Source organism: Lactuca serriola, chromosome 7 (genome assembly GCF_051521515.1).
Source record: "Lactuca serriola cultivar US96UC23 chromosome 7, Lser_US96UC23_V15, whole genome shotgun sequence".
NCBI classification, from domain to species: domain Eukaryota; kingdom Viridiplantae; phylum Streptophyta; class Magnoliopsida; order Asterales; family Asteraceae; genus Lactuca; species Lactuca serriola.
The window spans coordinates 30365201-30391593 of NC_136414.1; the positions used below are offsets into that span (position 1 = coordinate 30365201).

The 26393-nt window shown below is 33.8% G+C and overlaps 2 protein-coding genes, 1 long non-coding RNA gene and 1 pseudogene across 3 annotated transcripts; 2 read left to right on the plus strand and 2 right to left on the minus strand.

Moving 5' to 3' along the window:
- Positions 1-13451: 13451 nt before the first annotated feature.
- On the minus strand, positions 13452-14190 carry LOC145063836 (F-box protein SKIP19-like). Its single transcript, XM_079011411.1, has 2 exons — positions 14138-14190; positions 13452-14055 (listed from the first exon to the last, which is right to left on the minus strand). Exons 1-2 carry the CDS (start codon positions 14188-14190, stop codon positions 13452-13454), a joined length of 657 nt encoding a protein of 218 aa, XP_078867537.1.
- A 2915-nt stretch (positions 14191-17105) lies between these two features.
- LOC145061689 (uncharacterized) lies at positions 17106-18089 on the plus strand. Its single transcript, XR_013687280.1, has 2 exons — positions 17106-17265; positions 17927-18089. It is a non-coding gene; the product is annotated as an uncharacterized LOC145061689 (long non-coding RNA).
- Positions 18090-19020: 931 nt separating this feature from the next.
- Positions 19021-21972, plus strand: LOC145061687 (pentatricopeptide repeat-containing protein At4g14850 pseudogene; annotated as a pseudogene).
- Positions 21973-22191: 219 nt separating this feature from the next.
- LOC145061734 (MACPF domain-containing protein NSL1-like) lies at positions 22192-25491 on the minus strand. The gene is made up of 7 exons (XM_079009279.1): positions 24901-25491; positions 24580-24818; positions 24279-24468; positions 23881-23964; positions 23492-23675; positions 23213-23379; positions 22192-22983 (listed from the first exon to the last, which is right to left on the minus strand). Exons 1-7 carry the CDS (start codon positions 25171-25173, stop codon positions 22297-22299), a joined length of 1824 nt encoding a protein of 607 aa, XP_078865405.1. The 5' UTR covers positions 25174-25491; the 3' UTR covers positions 22192-22296.
- Positions 25492-26393: the final 902 nt, after the last annotated feature.

Here is a 26393-nt window from a genome sequence, read left to right on the forward strand (position 1 = left end):
CCGAAGGCATCCATGTTGCTCCATCCGAGGGTCGGCACCTGTCCACTACGCCCATCGTACACCGAGGAGTACGCCCAACGTATCTGAAGTACGCCTTGCGTACGAAGAGCCTATGTTGCACGGTCTAGCTTCCTTTTGCGGTCCGAAGGCATCCACGTTGCTCCATATGAGGGTCGGCACCTGTCCACTACGTCTAGCGTTCCGAGGAGAGGCCGCGCCGCGCCTATAAAAGGGCTGCGAGGGCAGCCGGCCAATGCACACCAAATCCATTCTCTCTCTCACTACTTTCTCTCTCTAACCCATTCCAACCCCACTAAACCCTAGGGAACCCCCTAGCACTTGAAGGAAGCCCCGAGGCTCCCATAGTCCCGAGATAAAGGGTCTTTCGGTTCGGAAACACTGCTCCAAGCGAAGCCCAGTTTTCATTAAAAACCCGCTAAAATTGAGCTACGACTATGCTATTTTTAATATAGCTTTTATTTAATTATAGTAATGTTATTAGGACCTTCAAATAATTATTTGGGCTATTATTATGAGTTATATAAGAGTCGTTATAATATCTTTTAACCACTCGTGATACGGGGAATCTGGTTTAAAGGGCCGCATAGGGTTGTTGGATTTCAGAAGTGCTATATGCCAAAATGGTCCTGCCCTCCTGTGTTTTATATCTGCCCCTATCTGTACATAGTAGGTGAAGAGTATTGTTTAACATTTATATAATAGTAAGAATAGTTAGACTATTAATTAGTCTCAGTGAATATTATACTAAACCCTAGTGGTAATGATACTAGGTTTTGTCGAAGGAAATTCTTTAAGAGTAACGAAGTGCTGTCCAAGTTCGAAATCACCACCTTAACAAGTGAGCGCATAGTTACTTCCATCTTACACATAAATATAAAGTATTTTATATAAATTACGTGCTATGTGTGCATATTATCTGTATACTTGCTATCTATGCTGGATGAACGATGTTATACATGTTTTAAATGATTTAAACTGTATATGTATTTTATATCTACAAAATGTGTTGGGTAAAACATGGGTAGATGTAATAGTTGATGTGTGATAAAATAAAATAATGAGAGGCCTCGATGTTATTGATGATCCAGTCATCTAGCGGAGTATAGATGACGACCACGGACTATTCTAGACAGTCCAGTGGAACGCTAGCAGCCTCACAACCTGCAAGTGTTTATTTAAACTGTGTGCTCACCAGCAGTACTCCATCCCCCACATGGTTGCCTTATTTGACATGAATTGCTGAGGAACCCCCGAAGCATGTGTTGTCACCCCGATGAAAGTCTTTAGACTAGGTCCCTTGTGTTAGATGTTTTAGGGACGTAAAGTGAGGATAACGGGAAGGGGTAATCGGGTTTGATTGGTTGGATAAAGTTATTAAACTTATTTATTGTGGGTTGAAAACCTTATGTACTCACCAAGTTTCCCAACCTGACTCACTCAGTTTATTTGAATCAAGAGTGTCGATATGAAGTTACATTACACTGAGAGATTAAGGAGATATATATCACTAGTGATTATGAATGTAAGTTCTGTTTATGCTTATGTTTCTATATTGACAATGACATCCCAAATGTTTTAAAATGGATAAAAATACATTTCTTCGGAAATGCTTTGATAACGTTTTTATCATGTTTTCTGGTAACAAATTCCGCAACACTTTTATTTAAAATGTTACTCTGATTTTCAAACAAAGCATAAACAAAATCGGTCTTTTCTGGACATGAAAAAGGGGGATGTCACAATTTCATTTCGATCCAGGAGAGTAATTATGCCGATAAGCTGACATATATCTATATCAGGGAGGTTGTGACTCGATACGTGGTGCCCGTTTTTATGATTTCCGACAGAGACATGCGGTTCACTTCCAGATTTTGGAAGAAATTTCTTGACGAGTTGGGTACTCGTCTGCACTTCAGCACGACCTTTCACACGTAGACGGATGGTCAGAGCGAGCGAACCATCCATACATTGGATGATATGTTGCGGGCGTGCGTTTTGGATTTCGGTGGTAGTTGGGATACATACCTTATGTTGCCTGAGTTTTCTTATAACAATAGCTACCATGCCAACATCGACCAACCTCCCTTTGAGATGATTTATGGGAGGAAGTGCAGAACGCCAAAATGTTTGGGTGAGGTTGGTCAGCGAGTCATGTGGAGTACCAAGGTGTTGCTCAAGACGACTGAGATGATTCAGCAGGTCCAGAGTAGACTCCAAACGACTCAGAGTCGACAGAAGAGCTACACCGACGGACACCGATCAAACCAAGAGTTCTGGGTTGGGGATATGATCCTCCTTAAGGTGTCACCTTGGAAAGGTGTCATTCGCTTCAGGAAGTGGGGCAAGTTGGGCCCCAGGTATATCGGACCCTTCAGGATTATAGCCCGGGTGGGCAAGGTGGTGTACCGACTAGACCTTCCGGAGGAGTTCAGATAGATCCAACCCACTTTTCATGTCTCGTAGTTGCGAAAGTGCTTATTTGATGATTCTGTGGTGATTCCCTTGGAGGATATTCAGGTGGATGACCACCTGAACTACATAGAGTGGCTAGTAGCAATCCTCGACATGAAGACGAAGGATCTGAGGAACAAAAGGGTCGAGTCGGTGAAGGTGCAGTGGCAACACCGTAAGGGCTCATAATGGACGTGGGAGCTAGAGGACGAGATGATGGAGCATTACCTGGAGCTATTTCTAGCAGCAACAGCAGACTTCGAGGATGAAGTCTAATTCAAGTGGGGGATATTTGCAATGCCCGAGTCGTCAAGTATTTTATTTTGCTTCTTAATCAAATAATAATAAAAATTTTATGAATATGGTAAGGGGAAGGGGACTGTACGTTGTGCGTACATAGTGTACGCACGACGTACATTGGTGAGGTGCAAATCGAAGGAAGCCCCTGCGTACGCTGGCCAGATGCAAACCCTAACTTTTAGGGTTTGCACCTGATTTAAACACCTTAAGTCCCTCGCAACGCTCATTCTCTTAGCCTCCATTGTCCCTAAAGTGTTAAACTCGAACCCTAAGTCTCTTGCATGCATTTTGAGCTTACCTTGAGAATTTTTTGTGTTATTTGGTGATTTTGAAGAAGAAGGAGTTTGAAGAAGGAGTAAGGACGTGTATAGGGCTTGTAGATCTAGAAGTTTGACATCATTTCTAACCTATTTGGGGTATAAAGCTTTAACCTTGACCATTGCATGCTTAGATCTAGTTTTGGGGTGTTTTATGTTGTATTTTGGTCCCATAGTTGGGGTTCCTTGAGTTTTAGAAGTTCCAGTCCATATGAGTAGTCCTTTTAGGCACTTGGAGGTGTTTGGAGCCATAAAAATCAGACCTTGATGGTTTAGCCTCAACCATGAAAGTGCTAGATAGCAACTAAGTGAGCTTATGGACTTAATTTGTGTCTTAATCACCATCCATGCATGCAAAAGCATAAAGTTTTATAACTTTATGATTTAGGACTTCTTTAGGGACCTGGATCTACGCTTTGGGCGTTAGGACTTAACGGATTAAGTCACAAGGAAGTCCTTAAAATAGCTGGCCAGTACACTGGGCGTACCCCTGGTACACTGCGCGTACTAGGTCAACCTCCCGTCTCTGGTCAAGGCCAGCGTACGCGGGGCGTACGTGCCAAGTATGCCGCGCGTACGCATGCAGTGGATCAAAAGTGGTTTTGGGGCCTTAGGATTTTGGGCTTGGAATTGTTAGGCCTCAAGCCCACCTGTGGATTAAGGCCTTTGGGCTTAGGCCTAGGATTTATGGTATTAGCCCTTATTGGGCCTTAAAGCTTAAGTTGTTGGACTTGGACATTTTATTTTGGAAGTTAGGCCTTGGGAGGAAGAGGCCCAATAGGGAAAAGATTAGGTAACCGTGCCTAATGTTATGAATAAGGGTTTGGGCCTTGGGGTCAGGTTTAGATCCAATGGCTAATTAGGAAGTTTGTTGTGCTATAGGGAGAGGAGTGAGGAGTCTCGAGTCTTCCAAGGAGTAAGATTTGACATTTATAGTTGAGGTGAGTCTCCCTTCGTGAATGTTACGAGTCGAAGGCACAAAGGGCGACCCTTTATTTATTGCATAGTTTGATGGTTGTCTGTGTGATAATTATCATTGTTCACGTATTACTTGATGATCATGTTATGTATGTATGTTATTATGTGGTAGTGGTAGGGAGCGAAATAGACCCTGTAACTGGTTGAAATAAACCGGAGGGTAGGTCGGGCACCCAAATATGCCTGGCAGGATAGGTCGAGCACCCATATATGCTCGGCAGGGTAGGTCGGGCACCCAGATATGCCTGGCAGAGTAGGTTGAGCACCCAGATATGCACAGCAGGGTAGTTCGGGTACCCATATATGCCTGGCATTATATTTGTATTATATGTGGAATGGTGGGGGAAACTCGCTAAGCTTTATGCTTACTGTTTTAGTTTGTATTTCAAGTACTTCCATCTCGAAGGGGAAGGGGTTGGCTTGATCGTGTCGCATTACACTATGATTCTCCGCAGAAGAGATTTTGGGACTTATGCTCTGATAATGTTTGTCCACAAATTGTCTTGATTATACACTATAACTGTCTTGCGTTTTCGTGATTTTGGAATCAATGATGTTTTATGTTTGTGATTTTGGTAAACTTAAAATGAAAATTTTGAATCGTATTTTTGGGATGTTACATCGTGACCAACCCATGGTCACGTCATGGGAACACGTACTTGAACTGACCATAAACTCAATCACGATCCAACTCAGACTTATTCAAATCTATCGTCACGTAGCATAACATCGTGATTACGTCCGCCAAAACAGTCAATGAATGTTCATCATCACAGTGTGACACCCATGTGGTCACGTCATGAGAACCGCATTGGGAAAACTTAATGTATTAAGCCCCTTATCCATTAAGTCATTAATCCCAACTTCCCATAGGGATTTCTTACCCCAAAAACCTTTTAAAGATCGGTGCTTTATAAACATGCATGTTCAATGCATGTCTTGAACTCAAGATAGATTAAAATGGTGAAAATGGGACCAAAATCCCTTGCATGGATTCAAAACTACACCAAACTCCACATCAAAGGCATATCACCTTCAAAGGACCTCAAGGATCCATAAAGTTGCCAACTTTATGGAATCATTCCACCCATACTAACTCATATTTGAAGAAAATGGGACCACCTTTGATCAAGCAACCTAAAACCATAAAGTTTGAATCTTGAACACTTGCAAATGTCTAGAGATGACCAAATGAAGTTTCAAAGCTGACCAAGATGCTCCTTTCACCACAAAAGCCTTCTTCTTTCTTCAAAAAACCACAAAGAACACCAAGATGAACTCAAAAATGGAGGAGAATGATTAGGGTATCTTCAAAAGGGTTTAGGAGGTGATGGAGGATGAGGGTAGAGAAACCTTAGCCCCTCACTTCCTTTAAATAAGATCCAAGTCCGAAAATCAGGGTTTGCCGCTGATCAGCTGTCATGTCGTGACCATCATAGTGTCACGGTGTGACACTTAAATGAGACTCACGTCTCTAGTGGTCATGTCACGTCGTGACCCACTCAAACTCATAATTTACTTAAAATTTTATACCTCGAGGATCCAGATGTTACATAAATCAAATATATAATGCTATGAACACAGAAAATGTAGATAAAAGAAATAGATTGGTAATAGAAACGGTGGTGTAGCAGTGGCAAAAAAACGAAAGCCAAATGAGTATAAGGAAGGAAACAAAGATGACTAAATGATTGAGACAAGGGCCGATGTTTAAGCCGCACTGTGTGTAAGACACCTGCTATATTTATTGGTGCTTTTAAAATTTTATGTAAGATGCTTAATTTAAAAAAAAGAAAAAAAAACACTCATCAACCCATGTAATATGACTAATTATTTAAAAATGATGGCGTATAATATATAATATAATACAGAATATTGGTGCTTTCAAAATTTCAATGGTCCCACTTTTAACAATTTTATAAATGCTAAAGAAATCAAGTGCAATATATGCTTATTGTTCGCAATTTTGTAGGGAAAGCTGATTCATAAAATGTTATATTATTTTGTTTATTTTGAGCGATATATGTAAAGTAGAGTTTCAAGGTCAAGGAAAAAAGGATAATGTGGTTTCAACAATCCGATTGAAACTTAGCATTAAAAATGGGGTTGTGTTTATATTTCTATAATAGGAGATGTTGTAAAATACCAATAAATTCGTGGATTTTAATTAGTTTAATTTTAATAGATTTTCTTTTTTGATAAGAGAAATTTCACAAAAGTTTAAGTTTTGTCTTTCACAATATATTTTTGTTTTGCATGAAAAAGTTATGTTTATAGGAATTTTGAGAATTCTATCATTTCAACATGTTACCAAGTAAGAATAATAGTGAACCGGATAATTAATCGTCTTTGTGGTACTGTTCTGACTCAGACTTTCCGCTCACCCCATGTTGAGTTGTCACCAACTGATAATGTGTCGATGACATGATACAATAAGTTGACATTTTATGACGACTTTACATTTTGGATGGCATAATTGAATATATATATATATATATATATATATATATATATATATATATATATATATATATATATATATATATATATATATATATATATATATATATATATATATATATATTATAACTCTTGTGCTAGTTGGTCGAAAATATAAGCATTTACTTACTGGTTTGTCTTATGAAAAAAAAGAAATTTTGAAGGAAACCAGACTCAAACTCACAACTTTCATCCAACCCAAGCACTTAGCACACAATCATGACAATTTTTTCATGTGTGTATTTCATGAACATAATATAATTTGTACTTGCTCAAAAAAGATTTTGAAAAGGACGAGACTTGAACCCGCATTTGTATGCTTTGTATAAGTCAAGAAGCTTTGGCATTGGAGGAGAAGTTGAACATAATCAAACTTGACCCGGCCAAGTTAAGTGTCCTAAATTTCAAATGTTCCATAAGTGCCATTATTTTTTGTGTGAAGGTTAAACAATACGATGTAATTGGTTTAAAATGACTGGAGGTTTGGGATGGTATGTCCCTAATTTTGAAATAATTGCCTAGGTAAAAATAAAATTGGACTCTCTTTACACCTATGGAACTCCCTTTTCTTTGATAAAATTGTCAAGAATCTAGGACGTGTTCTCATTCCATCCATAACCTCATGGAAATCCAATGATCTTTCAACTGAGAGGGTATTTGTTTTGGTGCATGAAAGATAGTAAAATAATTGAGGAGTAACTGACGATCATTTGGAAAAAGTCTTAGTCCAAGATAGAGGTGCACAAACACTCGATGACAAGATTTCTAACAATGTATTATCTACATTATTCTTTGTATTATCAAACCCCTTTTGGGCTTCAAATGTTAGAATACAACGCATCATATTTACAAACAATATATACATCAAGTTTACTATTTTGCTTGTTAATAAATATTCAAAGTTACTACTAACAGCTATATTGGTTCATGAGGTTTCTATCATTTTTTAGCAACAAAAATTATTCAAAAACTAGCAAGATGGTGGAAGATGAGGTTTTTAATCATATATAAAAATTACAAAGAAAAAAAAAACTTTCCATTCCGATTGATCTAATTGCTTAAGCTATAATTGTATTATAATAGTGAGACTGAATATGATACTTTACAAAAAGTTACTCCGTATTTGATTCAGTAATCAAAGTTATTTTTATATTAAATCATGTGGAAATCTTTTACAAATTAGATACGTTATAATCTTAGCACAAACCCATTAACATTGTTCCAAAAATATACATCAAGGACAAAATCATAAAGCCCAAAAGCTTCCTACACTTAAATTCTATATATTTAGTAGAGATGTACATTGACAATTCGAAACCGATCACAGGTCGATCTCAAAGTAGTCTGGTCTTTTAAAGATTGGATTTTGGGGTCTTTTTGGTTTGATTTTGGTATTTTGGGTTTGAGTTTTTCCGTTTACAAATATGTGACTAACACCAAAATGATACATTAAGATTAATAAAAATGATGAAATAAAAGAAGTCAGGTAATGTTCAATTAAAAAATATGTAATTAACACAAAAGTCATATGTATATAAACTTTCGGTTTCGATGATTTTGAGATCAGTTGGGTCGGTCTTGTTCCAGGTCTACTATCAATCCCGCATCAGTTTCAGACCAAGTTTCAGAATGGTCTGGTCTTTTCTATGATCGTCTTAGAATAATCCGTTTTTTTGGACTTGTCTCTCTGACAATGTTGTTGAGCCGATGCTCTTTTCACAGGACCTCCGAGATTAGTCCTTTTGTTCATGTCTATTGGGATATGAAGATGTGTGTTATTACTTTTCTATATATTTTATCTTTGTAAGTTGTTAAAAACTATGTTTTAATTTATAAAGAACTATTCTTTTAAAATAATTAAGCTTGTGATATACGATTATTAAAATTATATCGATCGTATAATATTTGCATCCAGCCCACTAAAGGCCCATCCTCGTTCCTCTCCCAAATATAGAGCCCAAAAGCTTTGTACGATTCAATTCAACTATTTTTTAATTTATAAAAGAATCATTATGTTAAAATAATTAAGCTTGTCATATAGACATACTAGGCGAATCCTCACGCGTTGCGCGAGAATAGAATTATATAGTTAAAATAATAATTTTTACCATATTATTATTTAATATTTCTACTTTGAAACAAAATGTTAGTAGTAAAGCAAACATATAGTTAACATATTAGTTTTATTAAACATTATAGTTTAATTTTTAAGTCATTATGATATATACAATTATTTGATAATCTTATAAACCGTTTAAAATTGTGTAAATTATATATCAAATGAATGATAATATAACGTGTAACAAAACGTATGAACAAAAATATGAACTGCAACTTTTAGTAACATAAAAATAGAAAAACATCTATTATAACATTTGTATTAAAAAAGATATATATACAACGAATAATAAAAAATATGAAAAATAAACACTATAATTTTTAATAACATAAAAACACTAAAACATATATTATAACATTTATATTAACTCTTCATATTTAAATCATAAATCTCTTCAAATACATTAATGTTTTTAATGAGCAAAACTTTACAACCTTACAAAAGAAAAGAAAATAAAAAGTTATTAGTGATTACTAATTAATAGTCATAAGTTAAAAACTCTTGAGTTTTAACTAACAAATATACATAAATTAGAAAACTCTTGAGTTGTAGTGTTAGTTTCAAATGAATGCGATACTTGGAAATGTATTATTATTATTATTATTATTATTATTATTATTATTATTATTATATTCTTCTAAATAATTGGTTTTGATGCATCATTTTAATCCCTTCAATTATTAAACATAAAGATATTTAATTATAATTTTATAACGTACATAGGTGCATATACATGTTAAACAAATCATACATACATACATACATATATATATATATATATATATATATATATATATATATATATATATATATTCGTAAATGTCATATGTAATTCTTGGGGAAGTAATATGGATAAATTACTTTCATATGAAAAACATATCATGATAAGTCTATCATAATTACATATCAAATGTTCAAAATTATGTTATCTTTGAAATATGTTGTGTACGATAACCTAACAAAAAAATAATATAAAATAAACATAATCAAAATAGAAAAACTACAATCAAATAAATAAGAGCATTGGGTGGTTGAATATATATAAAAAAAGATGTTACATAAACATGCATTTAAATCAAAAGAAAAAACTAACATTCGTCAACTTTGCTCAAACAAAAAAACCTATATCCATTTTATGAATCTTCTTTCTTCATTTAACACCATTCAACCATAGAAACTTGATGACAATTATTCACTAACCTGTATTCAAAATATTTTTCTTGAAAAAGAAGAATCAGAAATTTATTCCAAGCAAAATATTGATTTTTGGAGAGTCACATTCAAGATTGAGTAATACACACAAATCACATATAAAGATTAAATGAGAAACTGAATATACAGAAAGAATAGAAAAAGCTTCATTTGTTTTGGTTGAAAGAAAAAAGCATATTACAATTACCATCGATGCGACATAACCCATTTCTTCAAATCATCATATTTGGATTGTGAATGCTTCAACTATATGAAAACTTTTGAATCACAATATCTTGAAATCCTTCTTACATGTAAGATTTTATATAACACAAAAGACACAAAAGATTGGCCTTTTTATAGTAAACTTTTCACTAAATGCTAATTAAACATAATATAAGTTATAAAACTTTTGAGTGTTAAATCATAATTAAGAAAACTTTTGAGTTGCATTGGTTAAAAAAGGGGGTTTCAAATGAATGTGGTTTGAGAAAGTTAAAAAAGTGGGTTTCAAATGCATGAGATTCAAGAATAAATGCTAACTTTATAAGTATGTATAATAGTGATATACGATTATTAAAATTATATCAATTGTATAAAACTTGCATCAAGCCCACTAAAGACCCATCCTCATTCCCCTCCCAAATGGAGAGCCCAAAAGCTTTGTATGATTCAATTCTAACTAGGAGTCTTCTAGAGGTGCACAAACCGGTTTATTTTTCAAACCGAACCGCTTTCTTTAAAACAGTTCGGTTTACTACCAGCAAAGCAAAACCGGTTCAACCATAAATCGGTTCGATTCTAACCGGTTCACTCAAAAAATTAGTCGAATCTATCTAAACTGGTTCGGATCGGTTCTATATCGGTTCCAAACCAGTTCACACAATGCTAAACCAGTTCTAAACCGGTTTCAATTACTAAGATCTTGAACGGGTGTAAACCGGTGGTGCGGTTCTTGAACCGGTTCGGTTCATCGTGGACTGTTTTACCGGTTCGGATCTTGAATCGGTTTTTTGTGCACCTCTAGTCCACATCATACTTATCCATTTTCACAAATTTACAATCCAATTTATTAGGCTTTGGGAATGGTTGTTAGTAGTGGTGTTCAAAACCGGATATCCGAATTTTGGATATCCGAAATTTCGAATAGTGAATTTTTAATATCTGAATCCGTATCCAGAATTCCGGATATCCGAATTTTCGGATACGGATTCGGATACCAAAACGGATATCCGAAAAGTCTAAAATTTTGTAATTACTAAATATCAATTCATTTAATATCAATGTTAATATGTTGCATTTAAGCATCCACACCACATAAATTTATAAACAGTTTGTTTTTTATTAACAAAAACCAATTCATTTTTATTTTGTACATGTAAAAAAAGTTGTTGCATTGAGTCTTCAATCACATATATAATCATCAACTTATAGTCATTTTATATGTAATATTATATGATAGTACTAATTTGTTAATCTTACGCCAAACTAAAATAAAACAAATGCATGAATGCTTGTGTTCCATGCTATTTCAATACAAAGGCAGATGTATTAATAAAGTAGTTTAACTAATGATATTATGAATATTTTTAGTTATTAATAAAGATACTATAAGATATAAGTGTTTTGAAATAAACAATAAACACAAAATAAAATCATATTTTTCGGATTTTGGATATCCGAAATATCCGAAATTTTACAAAATTGTTATCCATATCTGAATCCGAAAAACCGGATATACGAAAGGGCTAATGCGTAAGCCCAAAACTTTAAGCTTGTTCAACTTATTTTCATTTAGAGTGTGTGTAAGATTTCCAACAATCACATAGAGAAAAGGAGACAAAACAAGTGTTTCTTTAATTTTTGTATTTATGGATAATTCATGTAGTGATTTGTAATTTATCGAAGATTCAAAAGTTCGTTTTCTTTGATTTTCAATCGGCGGCTTCATAACATCTATACCAACATATCTTCTGGTGGGTTTGTCCATATATGTCTATATGTCTGGGAGCCTTGGGAATCGTTGCGTCAGTTTGAGTTTGTTGTTGGACAACCACCCCAATTTTGGTGATATTTCTCTTTGTCTTTGCTTATTTGATTCCAAACTAAGAGCGTTTGATGTTTATTGTATGACACTAGTACATCAAGATAAGACTTTGCATTGCTTAAATATTTGTGATAGTGGATCTGAAGCGGCTCTAGTAGCCCCTTTTTCTTGAGAGGTTCCATGCTAAAATTTTGATGTCTCATATTGATTGATTACTTATTGTTTTTGGGTTGATTATATTGGTCATAAAAATCACATTGGGGTTGTTTTGTTGCAATTGAAAATATTCGATTTGTTTGTATCCTTATAGGTTCATTTAAGATGGGAAAAGTTTAATCAAACAGAGTTTTATTCCATATTATTATTTACCGTTGTGGTTGCGTTTTTCACATCAATTGGTTGTCGAGCATGCCAAACATGTCGAGCTCCACACCCATCTTCTTCTTTCTCTCTCTTTGGCATTCCATTACCAAGCAGACAGAATGATGTGTAACAGCCACAACCAACTCCTTCCCGCTCAACCTCTTTCTTGCTTACATATATTAGCTTCTACCTTAGCCTTTTCCTTGCCACCACACCCTTATCGAGCCCTCTTTGATGTCCACTCGTTCTGGCCTTGGAAATGTGATATTTTCACTTATGTTTTTGATCTATCCACTTAATATATATATATATATATATATATATATATATATATATATATATATATATAGTTTTGATACCATCATCATCATGATTCTTTTTTTCAGTTTAAATGAAAAATATAAAAGTCAAAATACTTTATTTTTATCTAAATAGATCAAAAACATAGATGGAAATATCATCTCCCATTTGATTATCATGTATGTTATATAAATTTACTAGCAACCACGAGTAATAGACATCCGTCTGAACATTCCCCAATTATAACTTAGTATAACAAAATGAGATGTTACAACCATCATTATCATAATAATGCAATAAAAGGGTTTTACTAGAATAAGTATAATATTATGTGAATCTTTCTCATGATAATATGGATGGTCTAGATTCGAAATTCATCTTTACTACTATAGTTTTCCATATCTCCCTCCAAAACAATATTACTATAGTTATTACTAGACTATATATTCAATATATATAAAGAGTATACTTATTGGTCATTATGATTCAACACAATATTTTACCTAACATAGAGTTTAATTACCATTTTTATTGGTTAGTGAATATTCAAATCATCTCATCACATACAAGATGAATAAAACTTGCGGATAGACCAAAATGAAAGTTATCAATATATTGTAGTGATTTTATAGACTAAAAGACGTAATTTTGCTTTATAAAAAGTACTCATTCCATTGCCATATTGTGATATTGACTTGATACTCGGTTTTATATATATATAAAAACATGTAAGAAACAACGTTACCAATATCATATTGTACATTGATTACTTAAAAGTTGGCTCTTGGAACAACATAAACAAAAAGTTGGTGCTTGTTGACTTGTACATACCATAAATATTTATACTCTAACACAACCAAAAAGATTATTCAAGCATGGACAAGGAAGCCAATGTCTTCCTCAACTCCTCCATGTTTGGTAATTTGTCATCATCATCAAGAAACCCGAAGAAAGTCTTAATACGGTCATCATAGTCATATAAAAACTCCCTATATATGCATCCACTAAGAGAATCTTTGGGCAGTTTTACACATTCAATATTATTGTCCAAACATTTTATTTTCCCAATTGGATCTGGATCTCCCTCCTCAAGATCAAGGTAAAAACATGCACGCAATTCAAGTGATTCAAGGTGGCGACATCCATCAAGAATCACCTCTAACCCAATATTCGACATGTTGTCTCCAATGAGTTCAAGGTGCCTTAACTCACATAAGTTCTCTCCAATTGCTATTGCTCTCTCATTAGCAACCCTAGGGAACTCACGGTTTCTCAATGGGTTGTCGTTAAGTTTTAGTGTTTTTAACATGGGACAACAACGCCCTGAAGTTTCAATAGCTTCTTTTGGGATATCTGTTAGGCAGATACTGAGTTCCTCTAATAATGGACATTTCTTCAAAGCTTCAATCCAACTTTCATACGGATCCTCATAGCAACATGAGATTTCAAGACGTCTTAGTTTGCTTGATCTGTTAAAGTAACTAAAAACCCTAAATCTTTCATATTTGGTAAAACATGTACAATCACAAGAAGCTTAGATACGTAACATACCTATTAGCAACATACTCAAGAAGCTCATTATCAGCAAATCCAACAATGCTCATATCAAAACGTTATCTCTAATTATCAATGACAAATCTATAAACCCAAGAACTACCTGCAGTTCTATATAGTTTTTTTTTTTTGGCAAAAAGCACTTAAGAAGATATTTCCGCTGACAGAAGTGTCGCCACATAACAAAAATGAATCGATTATAATAATAAATAATGTTTGATATCATCCTTAATAAATAACAATCTTATTTTCAAATGTCATTTTTTTTTAATGTTGATACATTAGGTTATAAACCATCGGGTAATCAATTTCAATTTTAGAAAAAAGATTACTTGTTGATTCATCATTGATTATATTGTTTCAAAAAAATCTCAAATAATTACCGAAATAGGATATGTTGATTTCCAGATTTCCAAAAATCTCAAATATTTCTTGAACATAAGGGATTGACTATTATTATGAAATTGAAATTAAATACATAATAATGTTGATTGTTTATTTGTAGGGATTGATTAAAACTGAACATATTTAAATATTACAATTTCCGGAAATTAGTGGAATTGATGGAAATTAATATGTATATCGAATATAAATTAAATGTAGGCAAAATAGTCAATTAACTTTGTAGAAATATTAGAGTTAGAAGTGTCATCTGTTAAAGAGAGACTCTTTTATTAGATAGTAGATCTGATTTTTAAGCATTTTAAAGTTTTTTCTTTCCTATTTGTCATTTTTCTTATTTTTTTTCATTTTTATTTCATTGCCACATGTATTATAATGATTTATATAAGATAGAGTGAGTCTATTAGACTTGAGAATAAATTATCCAAAGTAGTTTATTTCCTTAATTTCCTCAATTATTCCAATTTCACAACTAATTTTATAACCTTTCCAAAATAATATAATGTGGAATATACAGATTTCAATTGATATGATTCGCACGATATAGTAATAATCCCTTCCAAAATCAAATTTGAAATAATATATATGAAAAAAGTGAATATATTTTTAAGGTATATAAGCTTAGGTACCGAAACTTATCATACTACCTCGTTTTGTATCATATATACATTGTAATTGTCCAATGTTCTTATAATTCAACTTCTAACTTGATTTACTTCCAAGATTTCTATAAATTTCACATTTATCTTTCTTTTACAAAATTTTCATTTTCAACTATAATATATATATATATATATATATATATATATATATATATATGTATAGCTTAGTAGGTGTTCGGCAAAAAGATGTGATGTAAGAGCAAAATAATAATAAATTTCAAAAATCTTAAAAATAAATCATGTTAGAGGTTGAAGTTTTAAAACATTATAATGAATATATCAAACAAAACGATGTATTATAGTGGGTTTGGATACCTAAGCTTATATACCCTTAAGGTATATTCATTTTTCCATATATATATATATATATATATATATATATATATATATATATATATATATATATATATATATATGAATGAGTTCTATGGAAAACAAATAAGTATGGCAACATCTACCGGAACCAATAATCAAATGACACGTGTCCATTTCTTTCTTCACAAGTAATGTGTTGTGGAAGTTATTGTGGAAGTGATGTGTTGTCATGTTTTCATTGGTTCAAATATGTGTTGCCCTAATCATTTATTTTCCATATAACTCTTCCCTATATATATATATATATATATATATATATATATATATATATATATATATATATATATATATATATATATATATATATATATATATATATATATATATATGAGAGAGAGAGAGAGAGAGAGAGAGAGGATTTCCTATTTATTTCATTATTCATCTCATTATTTTGTTTTTGTTATTCACCGTTAGTGTGTTTAGTTGACTGTATGTATTTAGCGTGATATATTCTGGATGAGTTTGTTTGTATTGCACGTTGTCTCTTTTTTTTTTTATTATTATTTAAGGTTAAACCTTTTTCTGATTGAGTTTTATTGGATTACATAGTAGTTTTTGTCTTTCCGTTATTGAAATGTTATGTGGATGCCAGTTCACCTAGGAAATGTGATGATCCCTTCATTTTTTTTTTTTTTTTTAATATTTGCTTATTTAACCCAAAAATTGAAAGTTTAAGAAGCAACAAAAAATAAATAAATAAATAAAAGGACCATCAACCTTTGATCTTATTTGAGACTACTATGATATTAACCTTAAATATAATAGTATTGGATATTAACATATTAAAATATTATTTCAAGAGAAATTAAATATCCTTTTATTTTTCTTCCTATAAATTTTCCTATCAAATGAAATAGCGACACGTGTCATATTAATATATTAAAATATCTTTAACTAAACATTAAATATTATATATGTCACTATTTCATTAAATAAAAAGATTTGTAGGAACAAAAAATAGAAAGATATTTAATTTTTCATATTTAAATTGTGTTCCATTTTATACACTAAAATAGATCACATGATCATCACTTTTTAACCTTTTGATTGCTCTCAAATTAGTTGATATAATAATTTGGAACCGAAGAACTTATATTTAGATATCTAGATATGTAGTACCCATGCTTATCTAAATTTTGTTTAATATTCACCATGTAAACAGAGCTTGTAAATATCTTATTAATATTTTAAATATTTTTCTTAGATCAAACCAAATAAAACTATAAAACACATATAAAAATAGATCACATATTTATTTGTTTGAAGATAAGAGCAACACCATTTTCTTTCTTAAATTATAAAGTAGAAATCCCGTGGGGGTGGCCCATCATACCACCGATTATTTGGTGGGGTTAACACTTAACACAACGGATAGCTTCTGTCATCAACGCTTTCTTTTTAATTTTCTCAAAAAAAAAAAAAATATATATATATATATATATATATATATATATATATATATATATATATATATATATTTATATTTATTTTTCTCTTTATAAAAAAACCTACCGAACTTCCGCAATCCTTTGATTGAATTTCACTCCACAGAAAAAGAAAAGAGAAGACAGTGATGGCGGTCGTTGAGTTCTTTGTTCTCGGGTGCACGGGAATCGTGATGTTCCTTCATGGCGCCAATTTCATGTTTCATGCTCTTGCTCATCAAATCTCCATTCGATCGCTCAGGTAAAACTTACGAAATTCTGTTTGAATCGTATTAAATCGATTTAGTGATCATTGTTGATGATTGATCGAGAGATTTTTTTAACAGTTTGTTGATATTTAATTGATTACTTCACAACAATCGTATTAAATTGGTTTAATGATCATTCGATAAAATTTGGGTGCGTATGAGGCTTAAGATTAAACTCGATGAAGATCAGATCTTAAATAGTTTCTGATTTGATTTGATGATAAAGACGTTTCTTTTAACAATTGACTGCTATTTAATTGATTATTTCTCAAAATCAAGTTGATTTTGTTTCTCAAACTGTTCAACGAAATCAAGTCCTTATGAAGCTTAAGATCGACTCGATGAACATCGGATCTTTGATAGAGTCTGGTTTTTGTTGTTTTTAGCATTTTGATATTAGTTTTCATATTAGCATTTGAAATCTAATTTTCTACTTAATGGATTTGTGGATATTTCTGTACTGATTTGGCATTAATCATATCGTTGATGAATGATGAAAATACCTTTCTAACAGTTTATTCATTCATTCAACATTCATTCTCAAAATCACGTGAATATAGCGTTGATTTTTTTAGCATTTTGGCATTAATCATAACACAGAGGACATTAAAGTTTTAATTCTGAACTTCTCTTTGTTGTTTGTCCATTTTGCAGTTTCTTGGGATGTGTTTGGTAACGTGCAAATGTAGAGATGAGTTTATCAGAGGTTGGAATTCAATTTCAAGGGAATGGAATTGTGAATATTTTTGTATAATTTGTAGACAATAAATAAATAAATGAAGAGTTTGGAATGAATTATTGATGGTTGTTACAAAAAGTATTCTCCTAAGCTATTTGACTATAAATTATCCAATGTTTTCTCATTTTAAATTATCTCAAAAAATATAATATAGTATATTTGAGGTAAAATGCATAAAAGTATAACCTAACCTTTTCTTTTTTGTAGAGAACTTTAAAAACAGAACTTTTAATCCAATTCTTTTTTGAGCAAATTACACGAATGATCCCTATGGTTTAGGGTAATTTGCGCATTTGGTCCCTAATTTATTTTTTTAACTCGGAAGGTCCCTATTGTTTGTTTTTGTTACACGTTTGGTCCCTGTCATACATAAAAAGACTATTTTGCCCTTGATTTTTTAATTTTTTTTAAATAAACACACCCCCAACCTCATCCCTTTCACCTTACCTTACCTACACCATCATTTTTTCCTATTTAAATAATAGTCATTTTAGGTAAGACAGGGACCAAGCGTGTAACAAAAACAAATAGTAGGGACCAAGCGCGTAACAAAAACAAATAGTAGGGACCTTACAAGTTAAAAAAATAAGTCAGTGACCAAACGCATAAATTACCCCAAACCATAAGGACCATTCGTGTAATTTACTCTTCTTTTTTTTTGGAGCGATATAATTTACATTAAAAAAAAACTAAAAGAAGCTAGCACTACAAGTCACATAGATGATAGAACAAATAACTAATGTGTTAGGAAGCCAACCAACACAATTCATACTTTGATTCTTATGTTTATTACTAACCCATAAAAAATAAATTTGGTTGTAAAATGTAAACACCACCTTAATCTTAAAAGATAAAGTTGGTTTTACAGCAACTTACATAATAGGTGTGTTACATTTGTACGAACTTTTTTATTAAATCAAAAGATAGAAAAATGAAGGCATTCACAATAACTAAAGGATCCCATTTGAATTTACTTTCAAAGTTAGAGGGGTTAAAGTGTATATGTATGTATATGGGACTTTTGTTTTTCTTTTCCCCTCGACACAACACATTGTGATTTTAACGTTTATTATATGGGATCCGAATCCGACCCATGTATCTTCGGCGATTATTTTCCCTCCACAATCCTCTTCAACCACAAATTCAACTCTACAAATCGATCTTCTCCGCTAGACGCATCCAAGCTCTGGCCATAATCACCGATAATCCACAAACTACAACTACCTTAAATGTCACCCACGATGCTGAATGGACACCCACCTCGATTTCCTACTCTAAACTCTTATCTCAATGCTGTCAAACCAAGTCGCTCAATCCAGGTCTACAAATCCATACCCACCTGATCAAAATCGGATTGGAGAATGATCCAAAACACAGGAATCATTTAATCAATTTGTATTCAAAGTGTCGGGTTTTCAGGAGTGCACGCAAGTTGCTCGACGAAAGTCCTGAACCAGATTTAGTTGCTTGGTCTGCTTTGATATCAGGGTATACCCAAAATGGTCTCAGTCAAGATGCTCTTTTGGCTTTTACAGAGATGCACTCGTTGGGTATTAGGTGTAACGAGTTTACATTCCCTAGTGTCCTCAAAGCTTGCTCAATGAAGAAGGATATCATTGGAGGGAAACAGATACATGGAATTGTGGTGGTGACTGGTTTTGAAAATGATGTTTTTGTTGCCAACGCATTGGTTGGTTTATACGCAAAATGTGGTGATTTTTTGGACTCAAGGAAGCTTTTTGATCAGATTCCAGACAGGAACATAGTTTCTTGGAATGCATTGTTTTCTTGTTACTCAAATGGTCATTTCTTTAAAGAAGCAATTGATTTATTTCAAGATATGATTATTACTGGATTAATCCCAGATGAGTATAGTTTATCAACTATAATCAATGCGTGCACAGGTTTACAAGATATAACCCAAGGGAGGAAAATTCATGGGTATTTAATCAAACATGGGTACACTTCTGATCCCTTTTCTTGTAATGCACTTGCTGATATGTACTCAAAAGTTGGTGACTTTGAAGATGCTAAAACAGTCTTTGACCACATTCCTAACCCTGATATAGTCTCATGGAATGCAATCATTGCTGGATGTGTTCTTCATGAATACTTCAATCTAGGTTTGGAGTTATTTTTGAAGATGAAAAGGTCAGGAATCACACCAAATATGTTTACCTTTTCTAGTGTTCTTAAAGCTTGTTCTGGATTAGGTCTCCAAGATTTAGGCAAACAATTCCATTCCATTCTTATAAAGTCAGAAATAGAATTGGATCCATATCTTTGTTCTGGGCTTATCGATATATATTCAAAATGTGGTGAAATGGATGATGCCCAAAGGGTATATGATATGATGCCACAAAAAGAGTTGATTGCATTAAACACTTTGTTATCTGGACACTCACAAAATGGAAATGACATTGAAGCTCTATCTATTTTTTCTAAAGATAGGGATAGAATCGGATTTAATGAAGCTACTTTACTTCCAATCCTCAATTCTTCTGCTAGTTTGCAAGATGTATATGTTAGTGAACAGATCCATGGGCTTTCTTTAAAAACCGGATTCCAATCCGACCCTTTTGTCATAAACAGTCTTATCGATTCTTATTCAAAATGTGGTTATGTGGAGAGGGCAAAGATGGTATTTGACGAATCGGATATCGCTGACTTGGCGACTTTTACGTCTATGATATCTGCTTATGCTCAATCGGGACAAGGTGAAGAAGCTATAAAACTTTACTTAAAAATGCAAGATTTGGAACTTAAGCCCGATTCTTACATTTGTAGCTCTCTTTTAAATGCTTCGGCTATTTTATCTGCTTATGAACAAGGTAAACAAATCCATGTTCATACCTTAAAATCCGGTCTTTTATCCGATGTTCATACCTCGAATTCTCTTGTAAACATGTATGCTAGATGTGGAAGTATAGATGATGCTAGTCGTGCTTTTTTTGAAGTTCCCGAAAAGGGTATCGTCTCATGGTCCGCTATGATTGGTGGACTTGCCCAACATGGATACGGGAAAGAAGCACTTTCGCTTTTTGACAAAATGTTAAAAGACGGAATTGCCCCCAACAACGTGACTCTAGCTAGCGTCCTATCGGCTTGTAACCACGCAGGGTTGGTAACCCAAGCGAAAACATACTTCGAAACAATGGAGGGCGTTTTCGGAATTAAGCCAACGCAAGAACATTACGCTTGCATGATTGATATTCTTGGGCGTTCGGGAAAGTTAGATGAGGCGATGGATTTGTTAAGTCGGATGCCATTTGAGGCTAATGCTTCGGTTTGGGGGGCGGTTCTTGGTGCTGCAAGAACTCATAAAAATGTTGACCTTGGTCAACGGGCTGCCCGAGAGCTTCTTGTTCTTGAACCGGAAAAATCGGGCACCCGTTCTCTTCTTGCGAATATATACGCATCGGTTGGTTTATGGGAAGAGGTTGCGGATACAAGGAGGTTGATGAAAGATAGTAAGGTCAAGAAAGAGCCCGGGATGAGTTGGATTGAAGTTAAAGATAGGGTATACACATTCATAGTAGGGGATAGAAGTCATTTTATGAGTGAAGAAATATTTAAAAAACTTGGGGAGTTGATGGATTTGATTCGTGAAGAAGGGTATGTTCCGGTTTTGGAAAACGATCTTCATAATGTTACAAGAAGTGAAAAGGAGGTGCTTTTGTTGTACCATAGTGAGAAACTTGCGGTTGCTTTTGGGCTCATTGCTACTCCTCCGAGAGCTCCGATTAGGGTTAAAAAGAATCTTAGGGTTTGCATAGATTGTCATACTTTTTTGAAATTTGTTAGTAAAGTTGTCACGAGAGAGATTATTGTTAGAGACATCAACCGATTTCACCATTTCCGAGACGGAAATTGTAGTTGCGGAGATTATTGGTGAAACTCTGATGTCGATGGATACCTGATTTCTATCTCATTAAGGGTTGTTGGAAGAATAATTTTTTTATGCAGAACTCCCGATATAACATTTTAATTCCATTTATTTATATTACCAATACAGTTATTTCCATTTTCTTCTTATTAAGATATTATACTTTAAAAAATTTACTCCGTTATAACAGTAAATATTATTTTGATGACATTTAAAAAAAAAATACAATGATGTAATAAAACTAATAAACAAAAGCATGTTGTTATTTCTTGCATTAAAATTTAAACCCCGATAAAATTTGAACCTCTATAATCGTAGCTATGAATAAAAAATTACCAAAAAAATGTACAATCGGTAATGGATAACAATACAACAATGCTATACATTTTCTTTTGTTCATCACATAAACAACGAATCCTCGGACATTATCGTCAACAAAGAATACTTAACTTTGACTCTAATCCTTCCACCCTCGACACACAGTTTAGCTCCGGTGACCACCCAATACCCTGGCGGATCTTCCGGGCCCCTCACCATTTCCCTAGTATCAACAAAATACGACATTTTCGGTGCTCTCAAAGGCGGGCCACCCGGATAAATAGCCGAATTCAAATCCACCTTTACGGGCTTCTGATCAGGCGCATTGAGCCCTATACTAAACGGTGTACTCATCAATGTCGACATCAACCCCGATTTCCTAGAATGCATCGATGGCCCATCCCATTCTGACCTTCGGATCCTTGCGGACCCTACCATAGAGTATCCGAGCCTTAAAAAGAGGACTTTTTTCATACCTAAGCCTTTGACTTCAAACCATGCTTTTGTGACTATGGATGCTGAGTCATCGATGCGGGTCCCACTGTATTCAACGGGGACCGTGCATACGTGGGAGAAAATGCTCCATTTTACGGGCTCTAAGTAGCCTTTTCCGATTGGCTCGTCGGTTGGTTTGTAGGTGTAATCGTCTGACAGTTCGAGTGTTTTTGGGGCGGATGATAAATGTTGTAGATGGATGGCTAACCGGTCGCTTTTTTGTCCTTCTAGGTATAATCGCACACCTGTCACGGGCCTATTTTCTGAATCCACCTGTAAATAGATAAATTATTATATACTTTTTAAGTTTATTTTATTATTAAGACAGTATACTTTGAAAAACATACCCCAATTATAGCAATGAAAATTGTTTTGTATTTTGATGTCATTGTTATAATTGGTAGATTTTTTATAACCACGATGAAGAAATTAAAAATTGAGTGCTATAAATATAATAAATAAATGAATGAAAGTATGTTGTTATTTCTTGGCAAGATTTTACCTTTACAGTGTTGACATAAAGCCGAGGACCCAAGAAAGTGAACTGAAGTGATGGTGATGGGTTTTTCTTGCGTCGAGAGGCGAGTGGAAGATCGCCATATGCTGGGGCCCACTGTCGTGGTAACTGGAACTCGAGAAATTGATCAAGCTCCTCAATTGGTGGTTTATCTGTGTGTGAATTAAAATATGCTTTTAAGAAATTCCGTTATACTTTTTTGACAATAAATATTGCAATTTTTAAACCTGTATATATAAAGGAAAAAAAGAAGGAAACACTCACATCGAAGGTAGAGATTGATCGCGTGGCTTAAAAACCCACTACCACGGACCCCACTTAAAAGCGCGACAATTGGAATAAATGACATAGAAATGACATTAGGTGATTGTGATACGGTTGAAAGCCAACTTTTGTGGCTTTGACCTTGGTCAATACCTCCGCGACGTACATGAATGCTTAGTAGATCCTAAACAAAAACAGTCAGATGTCATAACAGAACAAGTTGTACTGTGTTTATCATGCATTGGACATGGTCGGTGACACGGACGTCAATGAGACAAAAATTCAAATATTTTGTGCCAGGAAAAGGGGACAAGGACTCGTTTATGCAAAAGACGTAAATGCCCTTCTCCTCCTTTTCGTGTAAATAGCTCACAGAATTAATTGCTTACATCGTTCTTGGATTGGGAAACAACGGATTGTCTTAGAGAATTCGCGAGTATTGGAGGGAGATCCCAAGCTACAGATCGTGCATCCTACATCACACCACGATTTTAATAAGAATACAATTTGATTTTTATATTTTGACCGAAACCCATGTCAAATCAATTTACTTTACAAAATAATAGAATTTAACACATTTAGTTTCAAGGTGGTATCTATACGAGTTTCAATTCCAATGTGGATTGAGCTTCTTACGCCTATGTCTGTAGTACTTGATTTAGACCTTACATAATTGTTTAGGCCATGCAGTACAGTGTGGGCCAGCTAAGAGGTTGCTGGTAAAAGAACATTTTACACAAGAACAGAATTCTAATTTTTACACTTTATATAATTTAGTCTAACATACCTTTTGCTTTGACCCCGAAACCGAACCTTCATATACATCTTCGGACAATTCATCATCCGCTAATTTCTTTAACAAATTCTGTACTTCAGTGGGCTCTAAATTGGAACTTTGTAGCTGCTTTAGGTAAATTACATCTTTACCCCCCATCTTTACCCCGACAACAATATGAGTACCATATTTATCTATAAACCTGACAACATAACCATTTTCATAGTCCGTTTAAGTTTAAGTTTTAACAACATAAGTCTTTAAAAAAGATTTAAGATTTTCAAGATAGGGCAAAAATCAAAAAATGTCATACTCAGCAAGAGCAGTGGGATCCCATGAAGAAGGCACTTCTTGCTTCACTTTCTCAGACAACGAAATCTGGGATTTTGCTAATTCGATGTTGTACAATGTAATAAACCAGCCGTCAAATGCTAGATTCTTTGTAATCGGAGCGTCTTTTTGCCAACATCCTTTGTAACCGAACATTGAATTGAAGAACCCTGAAGGTATCTTTCCCGATAATGATAATTCGTGATTGAATTGCTCCGACATCTGATATACATACATACATAAGATTAGAAAATTACTAGGTTTGAAATTGGAAATTGGAAGTCAAAGTGTGGGGTGAACTTACGTGATTGAAGGAAAGAACATCGGAATGGAACCTGGTACGTTCACCTTTATCGCACTTAATCGACGGGGAAACATTGGGGACAACGACGCCGCCGGGAATTACTAGATCTTTAGTTAGGGTTCCGTCGAGTTCGATTAGAGGTGACCCGGATGGACCGGGTTTACAACCGGTTAACCGGATATCGGAAGTGAGGTCGTAGCCGTACCCAATTACCGACACCGCCGTCTCCGCCGCTGATTGAGGATCAAAGAAATTCGCTTTGTAAATTGACATCTTATTTGTCTGAATTTCTGCAGCAGGAGTCTCGAAATTTGAAATTTGATGAATCTAGAGGGAGAAGAAGGAAAAAAAAGGGATTTTCCGATTTCACCAAATTGATTCAATTCTTTCAGATGAAACTTTTACTTTGTGATTTGTTGAGTCATGAGTGTATTCAAAATGGTTTATTGGGATTCGAGTGGGTGGGTGTCTTCGTTGTGGTTTGTTGCGTTGTGGTGGGGTTCCTGAAATTGGACAGTGTGAATGGAGGTGGTGAACAATGGCGGCCGAATGGGTGTTGTGGGTTGGTGCCACGTGGAAATGCTTGTGGTTTTTAAGAGTTGACTTTGAAGAGTCTTTGAAGTGTGAATTAAACAATGAAAAGTACCTTAAGACTGGTTCTTTGATGTCGAAAGTGTCTTCCATATGAATCCAAGTAAAATTGGTAAGTTGTTGCTTTATACTTTATGTTAGAGCAATTTGTATGTAATGTTTTATTTAAAGAAACATATTTTTGCATCAACATTTTAAGGCTTATGTAGTACGATTAATAGAGGAATGAGGACCCAGGTATACTACACAATTAATTGTAACAATACAACATATTTTTCCAACTTCGTTGTTCTTAACTATAGTTTCACTTTGGAGATATGATGCATTGATTTTTTTTTTAAAAATGGATTGTATCGACACTACTTATAAAACAATTCCAGAGACTCATAATTTTGTTATCTTTATCAAGTTAGGCAACAAAATTATAAACGATCATTGAACAACCCAACTACAAAAACTTGGTAAATTTTCGGTATAAATACATAATATGTGGAATAGATGGACCGGATTGGAGACTTGAAATAGATGGGGGGGTGATTACTGATTTTATTTGGTTTTTTTTTTCATTTTTTCTAACTAGTGTTTCAAAAACCGTCGACTCTTAGGATGTGTTTGGCACGCCACAGCTAGCTTATTTTTCGAGTTTTTTTATGTTGTCGTGTTTGGTAAGCCAAAAAATAGCTTATAAGCTAGCTTTTTGAAAAGTTACTTATACTAGCTTTTTATGAACATTTTTAAAATTTTCTAAATACACCCCTTAATTAATTATAGAAACACATACTCTTACATGTCCTTTTATGTAATTTTATATATTTCAACTAGTTTTTCAGCTAGTTTTACAAAATGTTATTTTTTATCAGCTAGTTTTTTCAGCTATCAGCTAGTTTTTCAGCTATTACGCC

Coding starts and splice junctions, on each gene's coding strand:
- LOC145061734 (XM_079009279.1), bottom strand. CDS start 25,173: ATGTCAATTTACAAAGCGAATTTCTTTGATCCTCAATCAGCGGCGGAG. Junction 23,965..24,278: donor TTTCGGGGTCAAAGCAAAAG/GTATGTTAGACT, acceptor GGTGTGATGTAG/GATGCACGATCTGTAGCTTG. Junction 23,676..23,880: donor TTTCCCAATCCAAGAACGAT/GTAAGCAATTAA, acceptor GTTTTTGTTTAG/GATCTACTAAGCATTCATGT.
- LOC145063836 (XM_079011411.1), bottom strand. CDS start 14,190: ATGAGCATTGTTGGATTTGCTGATAATGAGCTTCTTGAGTATGTTGCT. Junction 14,056..14,137: donor CTTGAGTATGTTGCTAATAG/GTATGTTACGTA, acceptor TTACTTTAACAG/ATCAAGCAAACTAAGACGTC.